General features: G+C 41.1%; 1 protein-coding gene across 1 annotated transcript in view; it reads left to right on the top strand.

Moving 5' to 3' along the window:
- Positions 1-25,379, top strand: part of HS3ST5 (heparan sulfate-glucosamine 3-sulfotransferase 5) — a 154,363-nt gene extending 128,984 nt beyond the window's left edge. Inside the window, exons 3-4 of the mRNA XM_080805128.1 lie at positions 19,355-19,493; positions 23,177-25,379. Of these exons, the coding sequence (XP_080661254.1) occupies positions 19,387-19,493; positions 23,177-24,107 (1,038 nt within the window). The 5' untranslated portion in view covers positions 19,355-19,386 and the 3' untranslated portion in view covers positions 24,108-25,379. The remainder of the gene's footprint in view (positions 1-19,354; positions 19,494-23,176) is intronic.
- Positions 25,380-25,652: the final 273 nt, after the last annotated feature.

The raw sequence follows: 25,652 nt of genomic DNA on the forward strand, positions 1-25,652 counted from the left end.
CTCCCTCTCTCTCAAATAGAAATAAATAAATCTTTTAAAAAAATAAAGTTGCAGATGGGTTCAACTGGAGTGTCTGTGGAGAGTCTCATAGGCTGGTATCACTCACTGATACCAGTTCATTGTGGTTGGCTGAATCTAGATCCTTGTGGTTGAAGGAGTGAGGTCACTTGTTCTTTCTGTCTGCTGGTCAGAAGTTGCTCTCAGTTCGGAGAGGCTGCTCTCCAAGTCCTTGCACCTTCCAGCTCCTAGCAGTGTGTTGAACACTAAGCTACCAGTTAAACAGAACTTCCTGCTTTCCAAGAGTTCCTCTGATTAGATTAGGCCCACCTAGATGATTTCCGTATCTTAAGGTCAACTGATTAGCAACCTTAATTACAATCCACAAAATCTTTTTGCTCTGTATGATGACATAATCACAGAAATAACATCAGGAGCAGAGGTCAGGGGGGACATGAGAAATCCTTCCCTGCCTGTAATGCCCTTTGCCATCTGGTCAGAGCACATCCACATGAATCCATTTCCTTTTCTTTTTAAGTTGAAAGAAATTTCTGGCCGCTTTACAAGATGAAACAAAGAGATAACATTTCTTTGAATGTCTAAGAAGGGAGAGATTTTCTTCTGGCTGAGTGATTAAGGAGGTGAGCAAGATATTTGTGTGAGTTTAAGGGAAAGGGGATAAAATAAAAGACACTTTCGTTTCTGGCAGTATGGTCAAGTAGATGGTCTGTGTCACACTTGCTACTGAAATAACTAAAATCTATGGTGAAATAACTGAACTATATGTCCATCTCTATAAATCTAGAACTATATTTATAAGGCTGCTTGAAAGTAAGGAATCAATAGAGTCCCAAAATGAGATAAAAATCAGGAAACATGATTGGCAAGTAAGTTCCAAAATGAGGATTACTCTGAGAATTTCTGCCAAACTGTAGGATCCTTAAGCGTCCACTTTGATGGTTTTATGGGCTCAGCTATGAGAAAAAAAGCAAAGGGCCTGGTCAGTGCAAGGAATCTAAACTGAGAACTCATAAAAATAGTATTCTAGAGGATTATACTGTCACTGAAAGAAAGAATTAGAAATAAAACCTAATTCCATAAAGAAATCAATTTGGACCCAGGATAAAAGGACAAAATTCCCTGAAGATTCATAATCACAAATTTGTTCTCTCTTGAGTTTGGGGTTCTCATTCATCCTACATGTATGGTCCAAAAAACCTCAAGCATGACCCCAGAGGACCATGCCCTCAGGCAACTGGCAGAAAGAAGCAAATTTGTAACTCCTTTGGAAAATTCAACCTCAACCCAGGCCTCAAAGAATACCAAAGAATAAACCTCCTTGGAAAATGAACAACCCAGAGTGAGAATCAGAAGAAACAAGGAAATAAGATATTACGAGTAAAACAACCAACCCAAAGGTCTCAGATAATGAGATTTTTTGACATAGAGTTTAAAATAGCTGTGTTTAATGAAATTTACCAAAAGCTTGGAAATATGAGCAGGGAACAGGAGACCATGAAATAATGACCAACCGTCTTTCAACAATATTAGATTCTAGAAGTAATATATAATCACTGAAATTTAAAATGCAATGAATGTACTATCCAAAAGATTAGATACAGTGAAGATAGTGAACTGGAAGATATCTTAAGAAATAACTAGAGGGACACTTGGATGGCTAAGTCAGTTATGCGTCCAACTCTTGATTTCGGCTCAGGTCATGATCCTCAGGGTCGTGAGACGGAGCCCCGCATCGGGCTATGCACTCAATAGGGAGTCTACTTGAGATTCTCTCTCTCCCTCTGCCCCTACCACCATTCTCCCTCTCTCTCTCTCTCTTTCTAATTTAATAACTAAAAACCTTGAAAAAAAAAAAAAGAAAGAAATGAACTAAAATTCTGTCCAAACAGGCATAAAATTTAAGCGAAGGTCAAGGATTATAGAGAATAGAATGAGACGGTTTCACATAAATTACATCAGCTTCAGAAGGCAGTAGAAATAACAGAAAAAAGGAATACTCCATGAGATGATGATTCCTATTTTTTCCAAATTTATTGGAACATATGAATCCCAAGAACCAGGAAACCTAGTAAATCCCAAATCAGATAAATGAAAGTTTTCTTCTACACCAGGACCTACAGTAAAGCTACAGATCTCCAAAGTGAAAGAGAAGATCTTAAAAGCACAGTGAAAAGAGACATTGCTTTGAAAGAACTGACAGCCTGATTGTCAACTTTGAATCAGCACCAAAGGAAACTGGAACACAGTGGTATAATACATTTAATAGAATGTGCTTCAAGAAAATAGCTACTTCCCTTGAATTCTATACCCAGACTTCCTTACAAAAATGAGCATGAATGATATGTGGAATTTAAGAAATAAGGCAGAGGATCATAGGGGAAGAGAGGAAAAAAAATGAAACAAGATGAAACCAGAGAGGGAGACAAACCATAAGAAACTCTTTTTTTTTTTTTTTTAATTTATTTGAGACAGCATGAGAAGGGGGAGTTTCAGAGGGAGAAGCAGACTCCCCAGTGAGCAGAGAGTCCAATGCAGGACTTGATCCTGGGACCCCAGGATCATGCCCTAAGCCGAAGGCAGTTGCTTAACCAACTGAGCCACCCAGGCGTCCTCAGAAACTCTTAATCATAGGAAACAAACTGAGGGTTGCCAGAGAGGAGGGCGGTGGTATAAGTGGGTGATGGACCTTGCGGAAAGTATGCATTGTAATGAGCACTGGTTATTACATAAGACTGATGAATCACAGACCTATACCCCTGAAACAAATAATACATTATATGTTAATGAATTGAATTTAAATTTTAAAAATAAAAATAAATAATTTTTTAAATGAGCATGAAAAAAGACATTCATATTTAAACACAAAGTCAGTGAATATTCACCTAAAGACTTTTCCTAAAAGCAATTCTGTTTCAAATAAAAGGCAATGATCCAAATGTTTACTGTATTAAACAGTAACAAAGGTAAAAGTGTCCAGTTAGTAGGAGGAAAATTCAGGCTAAGATGATAATCAGGCTAAAAGTAAAATAACATCACTGTTAAGAGCCCAGGCTTAGAAATAATAGGGTTCTTGACTCTGCCACTTGGGCAAGTTTCTTTAAATGGTCATGACAGTAACCAACTTCACAAAGCCATTAAAAGGGATCATGTATGTTAAGTACTTAATACTTAACATACTAACTTAGTGTAACGGTGCCCCATAAGTAATATCCACCACTATTACTCTTAATGATTATCCAAGAAAATTTTGGAAACTCTGTTTTGATTTACTAGTCAAAAAACAAACAAACGTAGGATTCACCCACGTGCTCGTGCAGACCTGTGACCTACCACATGGCAGGAGCTGACAGAGACTCTCTCCTTGACTAAACTCCAGTCAGGTTCCCTTGGGCCCTCTTCTCAGTGAGGCCTCATCCTTACTCCATAAGAACTGCAGACACTCAGCACAAACAATTTCATCCACCCTCCCCCCTACCATCCCAGCACACCACACACACACACACACACACACACACACACACACACACACACAAAGAGTCTTGCACAAACTCTAGCCTGGCTTCAGGCAGCCTCAGGACCTGTCCCTAGGGTAACCCCAGCCCTCCTTAAAATGTCTGCCTACAGCAGCTCAACACCGTCGAAGGAATTTACTGTTTATTCCAGCCAAAACCTGACGTAGGCCCATGAACTCCCTCTCAAAGCAGGGACTAGAAAACTTATAGTTATAAATTATTTCTCTTGACCCTTTGAGATATAAATCCAACACCCAGAACTGTCTAAGGATCTGGAAATGCAAACCTTCAGGGAGGTGGCTCTTGCTCTCTTGCCTCCCAGACCCTGGGGTAGAGTAAGAGCCTAATTTGTTGGGTGCCTTGCTCCAATTTGCAAAACTAGTTCCTGTCCTGAAGATATAAGAAGTTTGTTCATCCTCCAGATAAGCACCAATTAACAAACCCAGATGGCTTAATCACAGTGACCCACCCCCTTCCCACTCAATAATTGTTCACTCTCCCCACTCTACTAGAGCCCCCCTCCCTTCCCTGCCCGCTCCCTCATTCTCCCTTTTATTTGAAGCTCCCAGTCAGCTCCCCCTCAGAGGTAAGCTCAGTTCTGTACTGAAGTCTCTCTCCTGCTGCAGTAGTAGTACTGAAAAAAATCTGTCTTGACCACTTTTAGCTAGTGTCCAATTCTGTTTTCTTTAACACCACTCAATGACATCTCAGCACATTCCCCTGGTCCCAGTGAAGTTGTTTGCCTCTTGGTGCTGACTGCTTCCCCAGCTATTTTCTTTATGTTCTGGAGGTGATTACTAGCCTAAGAGCCCCTTACTGAACGCTAACCATCTTAAAACCCACTTTAAAAAAAAAAAAAAAAAAAGACTAATTTTGGAAGAGAACATTTTAATAGTTTGTTATTTTTTTTTAAGATTTTATTTATTTATTTGACAGAGAAATCACAGGTAAAGAGACAGGTGGAGAGAAAGGAGGAAGCAGGTCCCCTGCTGAGCAGAGAGCCCAATGCAGGGCTCGATCCCAGGATTCCGGGATCATGACCTGAGCTGAAGGCAGAGGCTTTAACCCACTGAGCCACCCAGGCGCCCCAATAATTTGTTATTTTAAACTAAGTTTCAGCTCACTACTAATTCAACAGCTAACAAATCCTTCAGGAATTAGATCACCCTAATGGAGTAAACATATAAAAGAAAGAAAGAAGTACTTCCTGGTTTTCCCTTTGGGAAGGAAAAATGGAGGAAGATATTTCTGCAATGAATATGAAATGTCACAATGTTTGTTTGCTGGATGGGAGGAACTTGTACTTCTGGCAAAAGGAAAATGAGATGCAAGAAGGTAGACTAAGGCAAAAAGTGGTTGAGTGGTTGCCTAGGGCTAGGGGGAAAGATGGGGGAGGGGGGCTACTCAAAGGCAGTGTTTCTTTTCAGGGTGGGGAAAATGTTGTAAAATTGCTTGTGGTAAGGTTGCACAAGTCTGAATATACTAAAATCCATTGAATTTATACTTTTAAATGCGTGGATTGCATGGTATGTGAATTATATCTCAATAAATTTGACAACAATTAAAAAGAATAGTGTCTGAGGATAAAAGAAATGTAGATAAATCTAAACCAACAATAATTGTGCAAAACAGTAATAATGAAAATATTGTGCAATGTAAAAGGGGTTAAGGAATCGGGCTAGAATGAAAATCCTGACCAAAAATATACATATTAGTTGGGAGAAGGTGATTGGACTTAATGTTCTAAATTCACAATTGACATAATGATTGTTATACTCAGGAATTAGCTTATTTCCTCTTTTTCTTTTCTTGATGAATCTACTATAATCTTTCTCCTACCAGGATATTTTTCTGAGAGGAATTGATGATCCAACCAGGGAGACACAGGAAGAATATTAACACTTGTTCATCACAAATTACCTTAGATCTCTTTCCTTTTATCCAAGTCATATACTTTAACAAAAATTACTTTAGCACTCTTTCAAAACCTGTAACATCCAGTGATTAGATTTGCACTAATGAGTGAACATCAGGTCTTGATACTAAAATTAATGCCACATCTTCATAGAAAGAGGTTGTATTTCCCAGCACAAATACTGAAGTTCAATACAGCTGTATTTTATTTTGAACTCTGCCACTCATTAGCTGGATGGACCTGGGTACCATACCTGAACCAGGCATTGGCTTTCTCATCTATAGAATGGAGAAATAAGTAGGTATTGTTGTCCCTCATGTCTTTGTTGTAAAAATCCAATAAAATAATGTTTAAACTATAACTTTAAAATCTGTAAAATGCCACACAAATGGATAGTAGTATTATGGATTGTACTTTTATAATGATTTAGTGGAGAATAGGAACTCTTTATGTAAAGGTTTCAGGAAGGTGTACCCATTCAAATTTCTCTAAATTTTACATTAAATGTGTTGAATTTTCTGAGTCTAACTTGGTAACTTAAACATGTACATTCATATTTATGTATAATCAGTCTACTCATGGTTTAATTCTTCACTTAAAATGTTTAATGTTAAATCAGCATCATTTTTAGTCACTATAAAAGAAACATATGGCATAGTGTTACAGAGATTAAAAGAGGAAGAAGTCACTGCAGAGAAGAGATAATGAGAACGCCAATCAAATAAAAAATTAATGATACATTATATGTTAATAAAAAATTTAAAAAATTAATGATAAAAATACTACCATACTTCTAACTTATTTATGGCTTTAAAAGACATCATTTCTGGGGCACCTGGGTGGCTCAGTGGTTTAAGCCTCTGCCTTCAGCTCAGGTCATGATCTCAGGGTCCTGGGATCGAGCCCCGCATCAGGCTCTCTGCTCAGCAGAGATAAATAAATAAAATAAAATCTTAAATAAATAAATAAAATAAAATCTTTTAGAAAAAAGACATCATTTATTTGATCCTCACCAAAAACAAAACATTTGTGAGAATGGAAATAAGATTTGAAAAATAACCTTCTGTCTGGTAGTGACTATTACACTTGATTTTCCTGGGAGGTGATAAGTAGAACTAATATTACTATAAAACTGACCTTAGCTATGAAAGGCAGAGGGAAGAGCTTATCCAGTGAACTTCACCTTTTTAACAGCATGAGCCTAAATTACTGGAATGAGCTGCTTGGACCATGCTATATTAACTTCAATACCGGTATACTTGTTACCTCTCCAACTCACACTTCTCTGTATCAACACTAGATTAGAGAAGGAAAGATTCTACTTCTAAACTCACCAGCAGGACAACTTACTCAACCCCAACAACTATTTAATGAACCGAAAAGAAACTTTCAGGGGAAAGACACTCTTCTTCCATAAACATTAGTTACATATAGCAATGAGATACTGAGATTAAGAGTAATCGGAATTCTATGCCAAAATACAATTCAGTTCCCATCTCTTTCCTTAAGACATTATTCCACTAAATGAGACCCCTGAACAGAAGCAGAATTAACTGGCTCCTTTTAAGTTCGATCATTACAAATGCAAAATGAGTATCTTCCTGCAGACGGAGAGCCAGAGGACTACTCAAGCTAACACAATAATGGTAGCTGCGTGTGATAAATTATGTATGCATGATATCAAAAGCTGAATGGAGGGAAGAAATGGAGAACCCATTTGAAAATTTGGAATTTGCTCAAAGCTGCTCCTGCAGTATTTCCCAGGAGGATAAGCACCAAACGTAGTGCAGTAATAAACTCCGCCGTTCTGTATAATTTATCAACTTTTTTCCTTTTCATTTCTAACATTGACCCTTCATGGTTAACTGAAGAAACAAAGAGCTAAATAGCTTCCTCAGTCATTTGATAGAGCAATTATGAGCATCCTGACTGATACATTTTCTGCTTAATCTGCTAACAAATGGTGTCCATTTTCCTCTTAATCTACACCCTATCTCCACATTCGACTTGACACGCGCAGAACACCGCTTCCGTGCCCTTGTTCTTGTGACTCTTCATTTGTTTCTTTCTCATTACAGCTCTCTTATGTGATCATTATAATAGAAGAAAAGCGAATTCTTTATGACAATTTTCCTCAGCTGCCCTTGGTTAATTTTTTTCAAAATGTGATTCCTATGGGTTCTCTGACAGCTGGGCAAATTGAAAGCTAATCAGTAGAATCTTTCTTAAGTGTCCGTATCTTTTCAAAGAAATTTCATGTCTTAGAATGAGAGGATTGTTTTTCACAGGAATAAGCAGTATAATGTGCTGTAGCCATCTTGAAAGGGGTCAAGCTGTTTAAAGCTAGGGGATAATAAGAAAAAATAAGATTTACCTCGGGCACTAATTTCCCCCCCACTGCAATTGTTTTTACTTCCTTACCCATTAATCTGTCATTATAAGAATACTCATCTAGTGCTCATCTGGTGGCATCCCTTAGAACAAGAGAAATTTAGACCCAGAAGGGATTGCTGAACTCATCATTTCAAAGCCCTTTCCTTCTTGGGTGAAAAAAACAAGATATGGGAGGTTAAAAGATTGGCCAACAGTCGCATAGCAGGTGCATAACTTAGTTTGAACTCCCTAGGGTTTTTGTTGTTTTTTTTTGTTTTTTTTTGTTTTTTTTTGTCTTGAAGGGAGAAGGGAATGGGGAGATAGTTTTCCGCCCATGAGAGGAGCAGATGCCTATAGTCCTTAAGTCTCTTTTTTTTCCTATCTGTATGTTAGCGATGATGATACTGCCCTCTTCATCTCACAGGATTTCCCCCCACTAGTCTATTGTAATGAAACCCCCGTGCTGTTGTGTGTGCAAGTGTGTGTGTGTGTGTGTGTGTGTGTGTGTGAACATCATCCTTGTATGGCACTTGCCCCACTGTGGATGTTGTACTTAGGACTGTAAAGATTTGTGTGTCCTGAAGGCAGACGCCATTTTCAGTACTGGGGACTCAGCAAAGATATGGGCCTCAGGGAAGGTCACAGAACTTAAAGAAGTGAAGGGGAGTGGAATTCCCAGCTGTGTAAGATGACCTAAAGATTGGTGTTCTTACATGATGGGGTTAAGACAATGTCTGCCTCCTGAAGCCAAGCATCTGGAAAAAGGAGGTGCCACCATAACGAGTTATGTCAACACACAAGTAATCTCTTCTTTGAAGGCTGGCAGCACTGTATACATGATCTGTCCAACCCAGTGCAAAACGAAAATGTGGGGCCTCTTGTTCAGAAAATTGAGGATCTCAGGACTGTGGCAAGAGAGAAATAAAGGAAGCATGGGAGGGGCACCTGGGTGGCTCAGTGGGTTAAAGCCTCTGCCTTCGGCTCAGGTCATGATCTCAGGGTCCTGGGATGGAGCCCCGCATCAGGCTCTCTGCTCGGCAGGGAGCCTGCTTCCCCCTCTCTCTCTGCCTGCCTCTCTGCCTACTTGTAATCTCTGTCTGTGAAATAAATAAGTAAAATCTTAAAAAAAAAAAAAAAAAAAAGAAGCATGGGATCCTTCTGAATACAGAGCCCTATACAGACCCACAAGTCACATACCCATGATGCTAGTGCTGTTTGGTCACAAGCACTTAATTTGGCCAAGTCTGGTCTAACTGTGCTCAGTGAAGTCTTCACTCAGCAAAGGGTTTTGAGAAAAGGAGTCCTGTTAAAGGAAGAATAGTACCTTTTAGAGAGTGGCTTGCCCTTAGCAACTTGGATAGGAGGCAGGAACATTCCATTGGTAAAGTGGGTCTTAGGGCAAAGGGAGGAGTCTCTGAGGTCCTGCAGACCCTGCGCTCCTGGGAATTTTCCTTCACTGCCATTTAAGAGGATCTGGGCTCTTGTTTAAGGGAAGATGCCGTTTCCTTGCACTTTCATCAAGAATTGGCCCTGACTACTAGAGGACCACAACAGGCATGGTCTGTGTGTCTCTTGTTCTCTATATTATTCCTGGTGTCTGCAGTGCCTGACACGTGGTAGGTGCTCAGTAAACATTTGTTGTTGACTAGTGATGTGCGTGGTTATCTTAGTGTCAGAATTTGGTGGAGCCCTTCTGGCCTTGAAAGGAAGATCTGAGAGTCCAAGGAAAGAGGTATCTCTGATAATAAAAAGAGGAGAGGGGTCTTTGTTTTGTTTTGTTTTGAAGATTTTATTTATTTATTTGACAGAGAGAGACAGGGAGGGAACACAAGCAGGGGGAGCAGGAGAGGGAGAAGCAGGGAGCCCAATGTGGGGCTCCATCCCAGGACCCTGGGATCATGACCTGAGCCAAAGGCAGACACTGCATGGCTGAGCCACCCAGGTGCCCCGAGGAGAGTTTTGAAGCGTGTTAACAATACTGCAATTTAAGAAAATGGTAGCCTGCCAAGTCTGGACAGCTTTTGGTATAATCTTGCATACAAACCAGTATAGATTGTTTTATAGATTTGTTCAATATTTTTAAGATTTTTAAGACCTTGTGCTGTACTGTTCTTTCGTTATCAGTGTTGCTATCAACAATAGCACTGTATTCTTTTTTAAGTTCTGTTTTTTAGAGAACATAGGCTGCGGCAGAAGCAGGGAGAACCTGGGAGGAGGCGCTGAAAGCTGACGAGAGAGACCTAGAAAAGTGAAAACAGAAAGGGGCCTCAGAAATGAAAACGGACCCCTAGAGAGCGGCAGGAAAATGAGGAAGCTAAAAGAGAAGGGGAATGCGAGAGGGAGGCCCCCTCTCTTTCCCTGACTGCGTCTGGTACCACACTGCCCGTGCAGAGGGCACTCAGGAAAGGCCTGATTAATGACCGTGCTCAGGAAAATGAATGGAGTCCGATCAGTGGTGTGCTGGTAAATACTTAACAGCCAGCTCTTGGGGAAGGGGATGATTTCTAGTAATTGTCAGTTTCCGTTGTATAACTCCTCTCTCCCCCCATGTCCAATGTTGAGCTACCAACGTGAATTCACTGAATGTGAAATTAGGGAGAGATGCACAGTGGTATCTTCACTGTACAGATACAGTGGACTTAATCTCAAAGCATAGATAAGAGTAAAATGTAGTATGATAATTGGGAAATAATGGGGTTTTAAATATTTATTGCCTTTGTTTTAATTTATTTAGTAATGAATTCCTATAATGTAACTCTAAATCATGGCATTAACAGCTGACTTGCCAAGTACAAACCAGCCCCAGCTCTCCAATGGATGGGCCATCCCTGGATGCTATTGATGTTATATAGAAAGAGATTTTCCAATTCTTTTTTCTTTAAAGAAACTGAGAAAAGCAAAATATGAGACAGGATAAGAAAAGAAATAAAAGTTATTTTCTGTGCTAAAGGTTGTAGATGGAGATGTTGGGGGCTGTGTGGAGCCGCAGTGGAAAGGAGCATAGAGTCTTTCATAACCATGCAGATGATAAGAACACATTAAAGTGTATTAAGCCTGGGGCGCCTGGGTGGCTCAGTGGGTTAAAGCCTCTGCCTTCGGCTCAGGGCATGATCTCAGGGTCCTGGGATCAAGCCCCGTAATCAGGCTCTCTGCTCAGCGGGAAGCCTGCTTCTCGAACCCCTCCTTCTCTCTCTCTCTGCCTGCCTCTCTGCCCACTTGTGATCTCCGTCTGTCAAATAAATAAGTAAAATTTAAAAAAAAAAAAAAGTGCATTAAGCCTGAGGGCAACATGATCAAATTTCTGTTTGGAAAAACCACTCTGGCATCAGTATGGAGAACAAACTGAGGCAGGAACAAAAGTAATGGTGGGGAGACCATTACTCCCATTTAGGAGCCTGTAATACTCTAAGGAAAAGAGAACATGGTTTGAAACAAGGCCATCACAGATGACAATGCAGAGAAGTAGGTCGATTCTAGTAGTATTTTGGAGGTAGAATTTTACTGGATGGTTGAATGTTAAGGGCCAGATGGAGCCAAGAAGGAACTCCAAGGTTTTCAGTACGGGCAACCCAGTGGGCAGAGGGGGTGCCATTCACTGAGATAGAAAGGGAAAGAACTGAGAAAGGTAGGATGGATATGAGGTGATAACAAGAGGTCACTAATAGATGTAACCAAGATCTTATGGAGATCAGACATAAGAATCTGAATCAAACAGCAGTAAAAAGCAATGTTATTTTGATAATCTGCTGTAAAATTTATCAAAAGGAAAGTCAGTTCTTAAATGATGGAGAGGACAGGTGAGGTTCCCATGGTCTGGTTGGTTTAATGGTGTGGTGAGGAACCTCATACCTTCTTCCACAGTGACTGCTTCAGGTTGCATTCCCACCAGTAAAGCGTGAAGGTTCCTTTTTCTTCACATCCTTGTCCACACTTATTGTTTCTTGTGGTTTTGATTTTAGCCATTCTGACAAGTGTGAGATGATATTTCATGGCCCTTTTGATGTGCATTTCCCTGATGATGAGTGATGTTGAGCATCTTTTCATGTGTCTGTTGGCCATCGGGATGTCTTCTTTGGAAAAAAATGTCTGTTCATGTGTTCTTTCCACTTTTTAATTGGATTATTCGGGGGTTTTGGTGTTGACTTGTATAAGTTCTTTATCTATTTGGGATATTAACCCCTTATTGGATATGTTATTTGCAAATATAAAAGTTGGATTCTTGTTTCATTGATGGTTTCCTTCACGGTGTAAAATCTTCATGGAGATTCCTCAAAAAATTAAAAATAGAAGTACCGTATGATCCAATAATTCCACTACAGGGTATTTATCCCAAAAAAATGAAAACACTAATTTAGAAAGATATATGCACTCCTATGTTTATTGCAACATTATTTACAATAGCTAAGATATGGAAGCAACCTCAATGTCCATTGGTAGACAGATGAGTAAAGAAGAGGTGGCATATATATATATATATATATATATATATACACAATGGAAAATTACTCAGGCACAAAATAAATGAAATAGTGCCATTTGCAAGGATGTGGATGGAGCTAGAAAGTGTAACGCTAAGTGAAAAACATCATTCAGAGAAAGACAAATACTATGTGATTTCACTCGTACGTGGGATTTAAGAAACAAAAGAAACAAAGAGGCAACCAAAAAATAGATTCTTAAATATACAGAATAAAGTTGTGGTTACCAGAGGAAAGGTGGGCAGTGGGGGGAAATGGATGAAAAAGGTGATGAGGATTAAGATTACACCTGTCATCATGAGCACTGAGAAAGGAACTGCTGAATCACTGTATTGTACACCTGAAATGAATATAACACTGTATGTTAACTATACTGGAAATAACTATACAAATAAAAAAACATTCTAAAATAGATAAATAATCAATCAGGGACATTATATGTTACAAATGACCTCACTTCTCCATCAGTCCAAGAAAAAAAAAATCTGAAAGGTCTATAAAGGAATAAAGAAAAAAATGTCATAAGGAATGTAGCAACCAAAAACAACAGAAGAAGCCAAAGTAAAAGAAATGGTATGGTGAATATGAAAACCACTTTGTAAGGTTTTAAAAACATTATTTTCCCATAGGACCAGCACCTTTCATTTTCATCTTCATTATCATCACTTCTGAATATTTTCCCTTCGTTTTTCCCGGTTCAAAATATCCAAAAATGTCCCTGTCGCCTGCGCCCGGCCATGGGAATTCTTCTCTTTCACTTTCTCTCAACTCCCCATCTTCTACATCAGGGTTCGGTGGCAGGTAATCTGGGTGGTGTTAAGTGGTTTTGTCAGCTCTCATCAATCAGTAAACAAGTATTTATTAAGAGTCTCCCAGGTGAGCGGCCAAAGCTCCACGAGTGGCATTGCCATCAAGGGGCCACATGCTTTGGCATCAGCTAATTGTGAATTTAAATTCTCCTTCTGCAGTTACCAGCCACATGCCCTTGGGTAAATGACCTGCTCACCTCTCTGCTCTTCAGTTTCCATCAGAAAAAATAAAATAGATCGTACTAAAGGGTCACGTCGTGTAACATGAGATGATAAATGTGAAAGAAAGTAACAGCGTATTGCTCAGTAAGTGTAGTTCCTGTCCACTTCATAAGGCTCCTGCTACGTGAGCTAATACTCCGCAGACAGTTGTGATTTCCTCGGAATAATTCTGCTACGGGAGTTCAGTCGTTTTTAATGAACTTCACTGCTATTGTTTCTGTTGCTGTTTTTACTGCTACCAGGGGCTTGTGGTAACCATGTCTACAAGCTTTTGAGCAGCACTTGAACATATCTTTATTATTATTATTTTTGAGTTCCCTTATTTCTTTGTTTCAGCTTGGGAATCATTTCTCTCTTTGCTTAGTGCTGCTTTTAAGAAACAGCCAGATGTCTATACAATGTGTCGTTTCTGGCCACGTACTCTGTTATTTAGATACTCTGCTTTGTTCAGCTAAGATACGGTGTCTATTAAAGCTTTAGTAATCTGGGGAAACTATAATTGTACTGTTCTTGGCACACCAGATGAAAAGCACTGAGAGATTAAAAACAGGAGATGAAGGAGGGCTTAAACGTCGCTGTAGGTCTTTAACCTTTCTTTTATTCATAAGAGGAAATAATAAACTTTTTAAAAACTTTAATTTTATATAAATTGCCTATTACCAGTATGCTTTCTGTGATGAAAGATTATTAAGATATCCATTAAAGCTGGCATAGCTAAAGGGAAGAAACTTGGGGGTTGGAAGAGCGGTTAACTTTCTCGCCAGTTTAGCACTATTTTTGGTAAACCTTGGATGGTGTGACTTCTCTTTGGCTTGTATGCTCTGACCAAGACCAACAACTCCCAGCTTTTCAGACCCCGCCCTGGCGGACGCTGAGGCACTTCATGATGGTCTGGGAAACCAAAGAGACATCTTGAATGTTAGATCAACCAAGCACCTTTGGTCTTCCCCGAGCAGGGTTTATGCAGGGGCTGCTAGGATACTGTCTCTTAGTATATAGTCTGAGACAGACTACAAAACAGAATGAGATTTCACTTCCTGTGAGACCCTTACTAGAAACTATTGACTTGGACTCTTCATTTCTGAAAAGTTCCAAGTGATTTCCACCTAATGCAGTAAGTGTTGAGTTTTTGTCTTTGTTTTTGGTAACTCTTTGCTTTGCCAAGCTTTGCCATCTCACTTTGAAGAGAGAATATAGTGTTAGGATTCTAATAGTTAACAGTAGTTTCCATTAAAAGTTCTTTATATTGGGGCACCTGGGTGGCTCAGTGGGTTGAGCCTCTGCCTTCGGCTCAGGTCATGATCCCAGGGTCCTGGGATCGAGCCCCGCATCGGCTCTCTGCTCAGCGTGGGAGCCTGCTTCCCTCTCTCTCTGCCTGCCTCTCTGCCTAGTTGTGATCTCTGTCTGTCAAATAAATAAATAAATAAAATCTTTTTTTTTCAAAGTTCTTTATATTAAAAAAGGTTTCTATTTTTCACAATCTAATTATATTGTTAGTGGGAATGCGTTTATTTTATTCTCTTCCTCTTGAAAATGCTCTGCAAGTACAAATATACCAGCCTCCTGGTGATATTTGTCATGCTTCACTTTTTTAAGTACCCAAATATTCATAAAGTTCTATCCCACGTTGTCTTACTCAAGGCTTATGTCATAATAATCCTGTGAGATAGACCTTACTATCTTCATTGTACAGATGAGGATACCAAAATTTGGAGAGTTTCCATTATAAAACTAAACCAAGATGCTACTCAGGGTCTTTGACTACCAATTCAGTGGTCTTTGCACCTCACCGCGGACGACTCGTTCACATTAACTGAGCCCTCAAATGAAAACTGTCATTCTCCTCAATATCCTGAGCTGACAAGAGGATGCTTTGGAGGGTGCCATGGGCCTGCCATAAGGAGAAGAGGGGATGTAAACAAATGTTTGGAGATACCCGGTGAGCCTATTTAAGGCATCCAACGGAAGCTAGACTGGCAGTAGCAGCTTACCCCACAGAGCAAATCCTCCACGGTGACAGCTGGACTTACCATAATGGGAGGGTCTGTAGGTGGAGTATTGGTGCTTTTGACAGTGAAAGATCCTCCTGGGTGGCGGAAAAAATAGTGGAGTCATATTCAGTAAGGTTTCATAACCTACTGTTTACCAGATGGCATGGGCATCGCGGTAGAAGGCTCGATAGCTTGTTGTGATATTCTTGTAAATCTTGGGCTCTTTCCTCTGTAGCCTTCATAGCCCCAGTCATTCCCCCCTCCACATGCAAATGTCTCCCCAGTGTTATCCCTAAGCCCAGCGATCCCCTTCATTCCTGTAATTATCTAAACAGTGAACCTGACCCACTCCCCCCCACTAATGGACAGCATATTGGGATTTCTCCCCAAATTGCCCATCCACCAGGATCACCCTCTCCAGGAAATTATTAACAGGATCTGGAAGTCTTGAAGGAGGAAATGGAGGAAAACCATTCTGGGCCCATGAGGAAGCTGATGGAAACATAGAGATCAGAGCGAAGAGGTGTGAGAAGGAGTAAAGCAGCTGACCAGAAGGCCACAGAGGCTGATGTGGGGGAGTGACAAGTAGGAAGGAGGCTGACCATCCAAGCTGGGGTGTCAGAGGGAAGGGCTTGTGCTTTCAAGAAGAGATCGGACTTGATCCAGCAAATAACCAAAAAACAGATGAGGGACAGAACAACCTGTATGAGAAGAATAATCAGACTATACCAGCCATAGGAAATGCACAAAGAGAACATCCTTAAGAAATAAGGGACACATTAAGTTCCTCCCTAAGACAAGGCAAGAAGAAATTAAGGAGAAAGAGTTTGCTAAACTCCGGTGACTCAAGAGGAAAAAAAAAAAAAAAGTAGAAAATGACTATGACTAAGGTTTGTGTGTCATTCACTCCACTGTAAAAAAAAAAAAAAAGGCAAAACATGATGCAAGATTAATTCAGACCCATCCAGTTGGAATCTCTGAAGGTGGTGGCAGGTGTGCTTTTTCTGAAGTTTCTGCTCTACCGTAGAGACCCCGGAGCCTATGCAGCAAAGCAGAGCGATTCCAGGCTCACCACCCTTCAGTTAGTCTTCTGGTACTTCTGAGCCAGCGAGCATGGCTAGCCCATTGCTGGGAGACGTGGTGATACCCACAGACGAAGGCGGCCGCTCACTCTCATCCAGCACCTACACCAATGGAGGGCTCACCTCAGCTGTGGCTGCCCGGACCCCCACCACAGGAATGCAGAGGCAGTTGGAGATGACCACACTGGGCCGTCAGCCCAAGGGGCCCTGCCTCCGGGAACTGGGATGTAGCCCGGCCTTAGACACTGGGTGACCTGTAGCTGAAGACCAACCAGGGCGCCAGTGAGCTGGGGAAATTGCCGCAGAGTGTGAAGCAGGAGAGTGTGGGCACTCCGTTCTGGAGTGGAGGAGGCCAGGTGGCTTTCCCAGCCTTCCTCTGAGTTGCTCCTCTGTATAGGACTGCTGACCCTCCCTAAGGCCATGGGACAGGCACATTTACCTTTGCTCTTCTCATCTGTCCCATTTGTAGCTGGCCCTCTTCACCTACATAATAGCTCTTTGTTCTCTGACATGTGAATACATGTGAAATTCATTCACACTAACAAAAGATGACATATAATCCCTTATGTTAGTATCATAGCAATAAATCTGTGTTCAGCGATGTTCCTGGTAGAAGCCTTGCTTCATTTTCACCGTGGGCCTACGGAGTGGGGAGGTCAGAGCCTGTCCCCACTTTATAGATAGGGAAAGGGAGGCCCTGGGCATCGAAGCAGCCCCACGGACGATCCCAGAGCTGCTGGAGGAAACAGTGACTAGGGGACTTGAGCAGTTTTCTTTCCTCCACCCTATTGCTGCAGTATTTTCATTTCAACAAGGATCAGAGCCCCCCTGCTAAAGACCTGTGGCTCCAACTGCCAAATTCAACATTAGACACTAACCTTGAGACACAAAATTGACTCTTTCGGGGCAGCCCTGAATCACACAGTGCAAGTTACTGCCTTTGCCATCGCGTTAGCTCTGCCAGTTGTGTGATGACGGGCAAGTTAAAGAAAACTGCCTGAGCTTCGGTTTACCTATTCATAAAGTGGAAATAACTTCATCGGGTTTTCTTTTTATCATCATCATCATCATCATCATTATTGTTATGCTATTCACCGTACAGCATATCATTTGTTTTTGATGTAGTGTTCCATAATTCGTTGTTTGTGTATAACACCCAGTGCTCCCTGCAATACGTGCCCTCCTTAATGTATTCATAGGGTGTTCTGAGAATTTCCTGAAATCCCTCTTTTCCTTCTCTTCCGCATTTTACCTACACACAGCACAGGATGTGCTCAGTCAGAACCAACAGGCTCACCCAGTGTCTGCAAAGACTCTTTCTATCACCTCCTCTCTGCTTTGGCTCCTAGCCCTTTCTCTGTCCCCCTCAATTCCTGTGTCCAGTCACCAACTTCCTTAGATTCTCGAACTAGCCAAACCTTCTTCCCCCTCGGTATTCTTGTGCACGCCGGTTCTTCTGCCTAAAACCCGCTGTGCCCTCGTCCTGCCCTCCTTGCTTCTCATCCTCAGCTGTCAGACAAAGTGTCATTTCTTCAGGAAAGACTGAATCGCTTCCTCCTATTATACTTTCTCATTACTTCCTATAATTTTCCTCTGGTAGTACAACTTGTAAGCATATGTGAATCTGATGCTTACCGGTTTAATATCCGTCTTCTCCACTAGACCACAGACTCCCATGTTGGCCACTATCTCTTTAGCACCTGGTAGAGAATCTAGCACATAAGGCAAGTTCCATAAATATTTGTTGACTGTTGGATAAATGCTTCTCTGACCTCTCTCCTTTGGGATTCCTTCCTAAACTCTCCTCCCCAGATCATATACTATATTCCACAGAAAAAACATTCCCATGGAGTTCACCTCCCCAACCACTTCTTTATTTTCTTTCCTCAACACTAATATATATATTATCATGAATTGGGTTGCGTTCTCTGGTTGTTTTGCAATTTCTGCTCCTACTATTAGTTTTTCAAGGGTTAAAATTCTTTCAGGATTTTTTTTTTGGAATCCTCCATAAATCTAATAGAATCGCTGGAAATGTTCTTGGTGGCCGGTAATCTCCTGATGAGTGGATGAATAAACCAGTCAATCAATCCTCGTATATCCCTTTCCACATAGCAAACATGGAAATACCACTGCAAGAAAATAATTTCTACCCATGCCCACTGCTGGAGTCCCTCTTCTCAGGTTACTATTTTGAGTTTCAATAAGAAACAAACAATCTTATCTTCAAAGGGGGATTGGACTTACTGTGTAATAAGAAAGACTGAATTGGAAGTTTGCATTTTTCCCCCAAATTTGATAATAGAACTAGTAAAGCTTTACACTCCTCAGCCAGCCTTACTTCAGGAATAAGAGCACAAAGCTCCCCGGTAAACTTCTGTCCTGATAGAAGAGTGAAACCCGTATCACCAAATCTGTGTGAATTCACTGAGAGCCAGCAGGGGGTCACACAGCAGGGGAATCTAGTCTGCGCATGTTTCCAGAATCAGTCAGTCCAATCCCGGACTGAGCAGAGGGGGCGAAGGGCAACATCAGGTTACTCGGAGCCACTGTCCTCCGACATCTGAGGTCCTGCTAGTTATCACGGATGACCTCGGAGAGTAAAGAACTAGCTTTTGATCTCACCCCCTTCAGAGTTAGAACAAAACAAAAAATCATGCAAGTAAATATATAGTATAATATACGCATTAGTTCACTTTGACAATTGCCCAGCAGGTTCTTTCTAGTTAGTAACTTCCCCCTAGTTTAGCATTTGATCTTAGACCATGGGCCAGAAAAAAGGAAGGCAAGTTTGGGTAAATACCTATTATTGAACATTGTCAAGGTCAGAATGGGATCTTTTCTCCATGACGCACCACTTAATCGCCTGTGTTCCCCCTCCTTGGCTTTGTGGCAAACCACAGAGCCCATTAGAGACAACTGTTGATGAGTCCCCTTCTCTCCCTGTCTCTCAGGCTGCAGGAGTCCTGAAGGTTGATGGAGGGCCATGCTATTCAAACAGCAGGCGTGGCTCAGACAGAAGCTGCTCGTGCTGGGAAGCCTTGCGGTTGGGAGTCTGCTGTATCTAGTCGCCAGAGTTGGGAGCTTGGATAGGTACGTAATCAACACGTATGTATGCCTGTTTGACTTCAAGTGTCTCTTGATTTAAACTTCCTTAGGACATAATTTTAAATCTATCCATTGGTTTTCTTCTCTCAAAATTCCCAAGAAATGGGCTTTCCTGTGGTATTGATTTTGACTTATTGAGCCTTTAAGAGAAAGGGCTCCAAGTTGCTCAAAGCAAGGTGTTCGTCAAGATCCATTTGTATTCTGTGTGCCTTGACATTTGTTTTCGGAGAAGGGATAAAGCCGTATACAGTAAAAATGTCATTTATTAGAGCTCAGTGTGGTCTATGTGCATCTGGCCGTTGACCTCTAGCCATCGCAAAATAGTGATGTTGTATCTATTTATCTTCATTTTGCAGTTTATGAGTGAGCAATTAATGTGCTACCGTGAGAGTTAAGATTATGTATGAGCCTGGAAAGGAGCTCATCAAGTTTGGAATCCATTGTCTTGGAAAGATGGCTGCAGGCTTGGGGAGTTTGAACTATGTAAATTAGGTCTGGTTTCCAGGAGCTGAAAGTACCAGATGAGGAGGCTGCCACTCAGGGTAATTGCCCAGAGAACAATGGAAAATCCAGGGAAAGGAAATTTACAGAACTAGCACTTGACTGTAAATGAGCAAACCGTTGAGAGGTACTAGACTTGCAGAAGTCCAGGCAAATATCAGCTGGCCTCCCACTGAGTCCCTCTGGACTGTCTCATATTCGGTATGATTGGAAGAGACAGAAAAGTTAATTTCTGAAATGCGAAGCTCCCTTCTTTGCCCTTTAAAATGAATTATTGCACTGGAAAGACAGAAGTATGTTCTCTATGAATTCAACTCCCATTTTCCATGAAAATCCAGCCACACTTACAATGAAAATATCTTCCTTACAGTTTTCCTTTTCTAATCTATAGATCTTATCACTAGGTTATTTAACAAATAATATCGCATGGTTTTATTTTCCTTCAGCCGGTGTCAGTTTTGACTGGTTAAGTGAACCCCTCTGACGCTTTTCAACTCAAAATTCCTAAGTGAACTTCCCACTCACTGGTTGCTAAGTATGGGAAATGGTATAATCCAGAGCTTGTCACTGACTTTAAGTAGTTCTCTAAAGTGGTACTTGGTTATTAGTGAAAAGCCTTGAGGTGGGCACCACTGTCCTAGGTCCCTAATGAAATTTTTATGTCAAGTTCGTCCCCTATGCTTAGTTAGCTTCCAGTCATTTCCTTTTTATTGAGTAATTGATCCAATGATTATTAGCACAGTAGTTATTTAGTTGAAGATTCTTTTCATTTTTTTTTAATTTTATTTATTTATTTGACAGAGAGAGATCAAAGTAGGCAGAGAAGCAGGCAGAGAGAGGAGGAAGCAGCCTCCCTGCGGAGCAGAGAGCCCAATGCGGAGCTCAATCCCAGGACCCTGAGACCAGGACCTGAGCCGAAGGCAGAGGCTTAACCCACTGAGCCACACAGGCGCCCCGATTCTTTTCATTTTTAACTTGGCGTCTGTTCTCTAATGGGATGGCTTTGGGGCTTTCCCAAAACCTCTCATTTGAGAGTATGGACAAAATTACGTCTGAAATTGACACACACTTACTTCGCCCTATCCTTTAGTAACTGAAGACCTGCTCTCTGACTGAGGGGCTGAGCTGTCCCCTCCAGTCCTAAGTTTCCATGTTTTTTTTCATTATCAGAGGCCCATGCTCAGAATCTACTCTTCGGGAAATGGTAATAATGTATTTTCTCCTATGGTGAGTTAGGAAGTCAAAAAAGCAATTGTTCTGCAGGGTATGAGCTCCCAAAGTGCAAGGTAGAAAGAGGAAGGAAGGAAAGAAGGAACGGCCCTTTCTAGAAGTAGAGAAAGTCTTCCTGCCCTAACAGGACAAAAATGGTCTATTTCAGCCTCTCTTGGCCAGAGTTCTGCAGAGAATTAAGTGCTTAGAGAAAAGGATTTGACTACTTCCTCAATTCTCCCAAGGATGGTACTAACATCATTCTAGACGCATTGGAGAGAAGTCCATCCTTTACATCCAGTGGATGCTGTAGGGAACTGGGGCTTAATTCTCAACCAGAACCCAAGAAGAGCTAAAAGATGAATTTGTCATATCCCCATGTCACAATTTTAAAAATATTTTTGACTATGTATGGGTTGCTACTTTTATATCTTCCATGTAGAGCTCTAGCATATTTATCTTGTTCACAAATTTGTAAAAACAAAACTCATGTTAACCTAAAATATTAAATGTGGTGATTCCCATTTTTATACGATTCCATATTTTCATGTTTTCCACGGTGAGCATGAATTGTTTCTAAAATCATAAAAACCAAACACCACAAACAAATAATATATAAGTATAGTTTTCCATAAGCCTTATGATAGATAGACGTCTAGACAGACGGGCAAACTCCTTTCCCTCAGTTCTGTAGAATGCTGTGGCATGACGAAGTTTTCCTCTTCTCCCTTTAATTATAAACATACAGAAGATGAGAATGGTACAATAGGTCTCTCGGGAAAAGCAAGAGACAGCCTCATTAGCTAGAAGCTTCAGCTGGAGGATTGGCTTAGCAGCATTTTGACTAATCTTCTACCCTTTAGCAAGAAGGCTGAAATGCCGTTTCAGATAAACTTGGGGAAGTTATAATGAATTTCAGCTAGGTTCCAGACTGTTACCCAAAAGGAAACACCATATGCCACCCCTAGACATTGGCCATGCCAAATCAAGCCATAACTGTACTCTAATATCATTACGATTGTTATCATGCCTTTCTCTCTGAAAAAAGCAGTGGTGGTTGTTCATTATTTCGGGCAACGCTGACGTGGAAATCCTCCTTTCTGGCTCCATCCACTGCATTCCTTCCTTCCTTCCTACGCTTCAGTCCCTGATATCCTTGGGCTTGGCAGTGAGGACCCACAGCTTCTGGCTCTGCCAAGGTCTGGTTGATTTCTGGTCAGGCGTGGGAGGTGAGAGATGGCACTTGGGGATGGCATTGGGTTTGTTCTCACATTCAGCAAAGTAAGACCATAATCCTGACCCCTTTAGACAGAAAGAGAGAGAGAGGCAGAAGAAATACAGCATCTACCTGGCTGTCCCCAAGGCCCACGGCAGGAATTCTCATAGAACGAAAAGTTCAGCAAGTCCCAAGATTGGATTTTTGCAGGTTGACGATACAACTAGCCACAGGCTGAGACCAGGACCTCTATTAGATTAGGTCTCAGATTTCTAAGAGCCACATGAGTGCTGCTGAGCTGCAAGGAAGTCATACCCCACGGAACCCAAAAGACGTGGCCTCGTAGCCAGCCCTCGTCCTCCCAGCTGAAGATGCTCCTCTTCTGCCTTTCACGTTTCCTAAATGATGTTAACTGGTGAGCTGTTAAAAGGCTATTAGTATGGCTCGTGTCACTTGCCTGTCCTGTACTGCGAACATAAGTACACGTTGTAGTCAATTAAGTACTTGACGAATAAAAATTTTAAGGAGCACTAATAAAAATAATCCCATCAATTATGTGTGCTCCATTTAATACAGGGTTGCCTAAAATAAAATTTCCCAAACATATGTTCATTATGGATTGCAGCAGGCTGGGAACCAGTGGTTTTATTTATGCGTTTAAAGTCTTACTCCAACTAGGGAAGCAGAAAAATGACACGTTAGTCACCATGAGCTTCTAAAAGCCTCTGTCTGTTGCTTTCAGGCTACAGCCCATTTGCCCTATCGAAGGCCGATTCGGGGCCCGCAGCCAGGCCGAATTCCCTCTCCGAGCCCTGCAGTTTAAGCGTGGCCTGCTGCACGAGTTCCGGAAGGGCAACGCTTCCAAGGATCAGGTTCGCCTTCATGACCTGGTCCAGCAGCTCCCCAAGGCCATTATCATTGGGGTGAGGAAAGGAGGCACCAGGGCCCTGCTGGAGATGCTGAACCTCCATCCAGCTGTGGTCAAAGCCTCTCAAGAAATTCACTTTTTTGACAACGATGAGAATTATGCCAAGGGCATTGAGTGGTACAGGAAAAAGATGCCTTTTTCCTACCCACAGCAAATCACCATTGAAAAGAGCCCGGCGTATTTTATCACGGAGGAGGTTCCGGAAAGGATTTACAAAATGAACTCATCCATCAAGTTGTTGATCATTGTCAGGGAGCCGACCACAAGAGCTATTTCTGATTACACTCAGGTGCTAGAGGGGAAGGAGAGGAAGAATAAAACTTACTACAAGTTCGAGAAGCTGGCCATAGACCCCAATACCTGCGAAGTGAACACGAAGTACAAGGCCGTGAGAACCAGCATCTACACCAAACATCTGGAACGGTGGTTAAAGTACTTTCCGATTGAGCAATTTCACATCGTCGATGGAGATCGCCTCATCACGGAACCTCTGCCAGAACTTCAGCTCGTGGAGAAGTTCCTGAACCTTCCCCCGAGGATAAGTCAATACAATTTATATTTTAATGCCACCAGAGGGTTTTACTGTTTGCGATTTAACATTATCTTTAATAAGTGCCTGGCGGGCAGCAAGGGGCGCATTCATCCAGAGGTAGACCCCTCTGTCATTACCAAATTGCGCAAATTTTTTCACCCTTTCAATCAAAAATTTTACCAGATCACTGGGAGGACATTGAACTGGCCCTAAAATAGTAAGTCCTATAACACTATGTGTTGTGGCTGGAGACACACAATGTCTCCTCTAGATTAAAATATGCACTTTTCTTAGACACAACTATCCAAGTCATTTTTTCCATGTATACTTGTACATACACAGTGTGTGACCAAATATAAGATCAATTCTTTTTCTATTGAAAAGTTACAAAAAATAATTTGCTGTTCGAGTAGTTGCATCTTTTAAGCTATTTACAAAAAGAAAAGGTGGTGGTATTGGGGGAAAGGGACTTCAGCTCTTCTCAAAAAGCTTAGTCTTCCTTTGAGTCAGAATTTGTCGCCCGCCATTTTCATAAAGTTAAGCCAAAAGATTATGTGTGAAAACGTACCAATGGCTGTGAAGCTTCGGGAAGTAGAGGACCCAGTTATGCATTCTTTTCTAAGGGAAAGCTGGCTCTTTAATTCAGCTACTGAATCGGTGCCGTGAAAACAGAAAATACTGTTTTCTTGTTATTTGAAGGAATGTCATATCTCATAAAATTGACATTGTCCCAAAGTTCCTGTGGTGATTTTGCACTATTGTTTTCTCGTATAGACCATGGTGTCACTTGTAGCATGTCAATCACACTTTGGAAAGTTAAAGTCCTTTTACTTCCATGTTCTATGTCAACAAAGAGAAATGTCATGTACATAATGTATATTGTTGTAAATACTGGTTTCACACTAAGTAATTCTATTTTGTAAACTGAATATGGCTATTTAATTTATTGTGAAAATTAAATTTATCGTGGTATTTAAAAATGGAATGGATTAAAATTACTCTATGTGCAACCTTTTTTTTTTTTTTTTTTAACTTGTTTTGTTTTACACGCCCCCTGCTGGCTCCCCAAATCAAAGCTGTTCCTGTGCGTATGAGCGCACTTGGAAAGATAACGCTTCTCCCCTGGATTTCTGTACCCTTGTGAAAATGTTTTTATGAAGTGAGGTTGAATATATTAAAAAAAAAAAAAAAACTCAGCCATCTGGAAATCTAGTCATAGAGCCACCTCAAAGAATACTAGCTCTTCTGCTACAGCTTTGTAACAATTAATTTACATGCAATTGCTGCTGTGTCCGGAGAGAGACAGAAATATTTTAACATAATCAAGGCATAGAAGAATCACAATTTTATTTGAACCTCTAATCAGAGTCAGACCAGTGGAGAAATTAAATAAAATAAGATTAGGAAACTTGTGTGGCCTCTGTACTGAAAGCTGCTGATGCTTCACAAGTGAATACAAACTCTCAGAACTCCCTCTTTGAGATGAAAAAAAAAAAAAAATCAGTCTGCTCAGAAATGATCAAATGCGTAGTGCTGCTGTTACTAACGTAAACATATGGCTTCTATTTCCATCCAGAGAAATTAATGCTAAATCGGGTGTGTGCTAACATCAGATGCACTGTATCATGCTTAAATATAATTCCGAAAACCCTGGAAAGAGGGGTGTCGACAGCAACGCCAAGACGGATTTTTTCCCAGTCATGGCTACTCATCCGGTAGAAGAGGTTTGAGGGAGTTTTGTTCAACATCACATCGAGT

The sequence above is a fragment of the Martes martes genome (genome assembly GCF_963455335.1).
Source record: "Martes martes genome assembly, chromosome: 6".
Taxonomy (NCBI): domain Eukaryota; kingdom Metazoa; phylum Chordata; class Mammalia; order Carnivora; family Mustelidae; genus Martes; species Martes martes.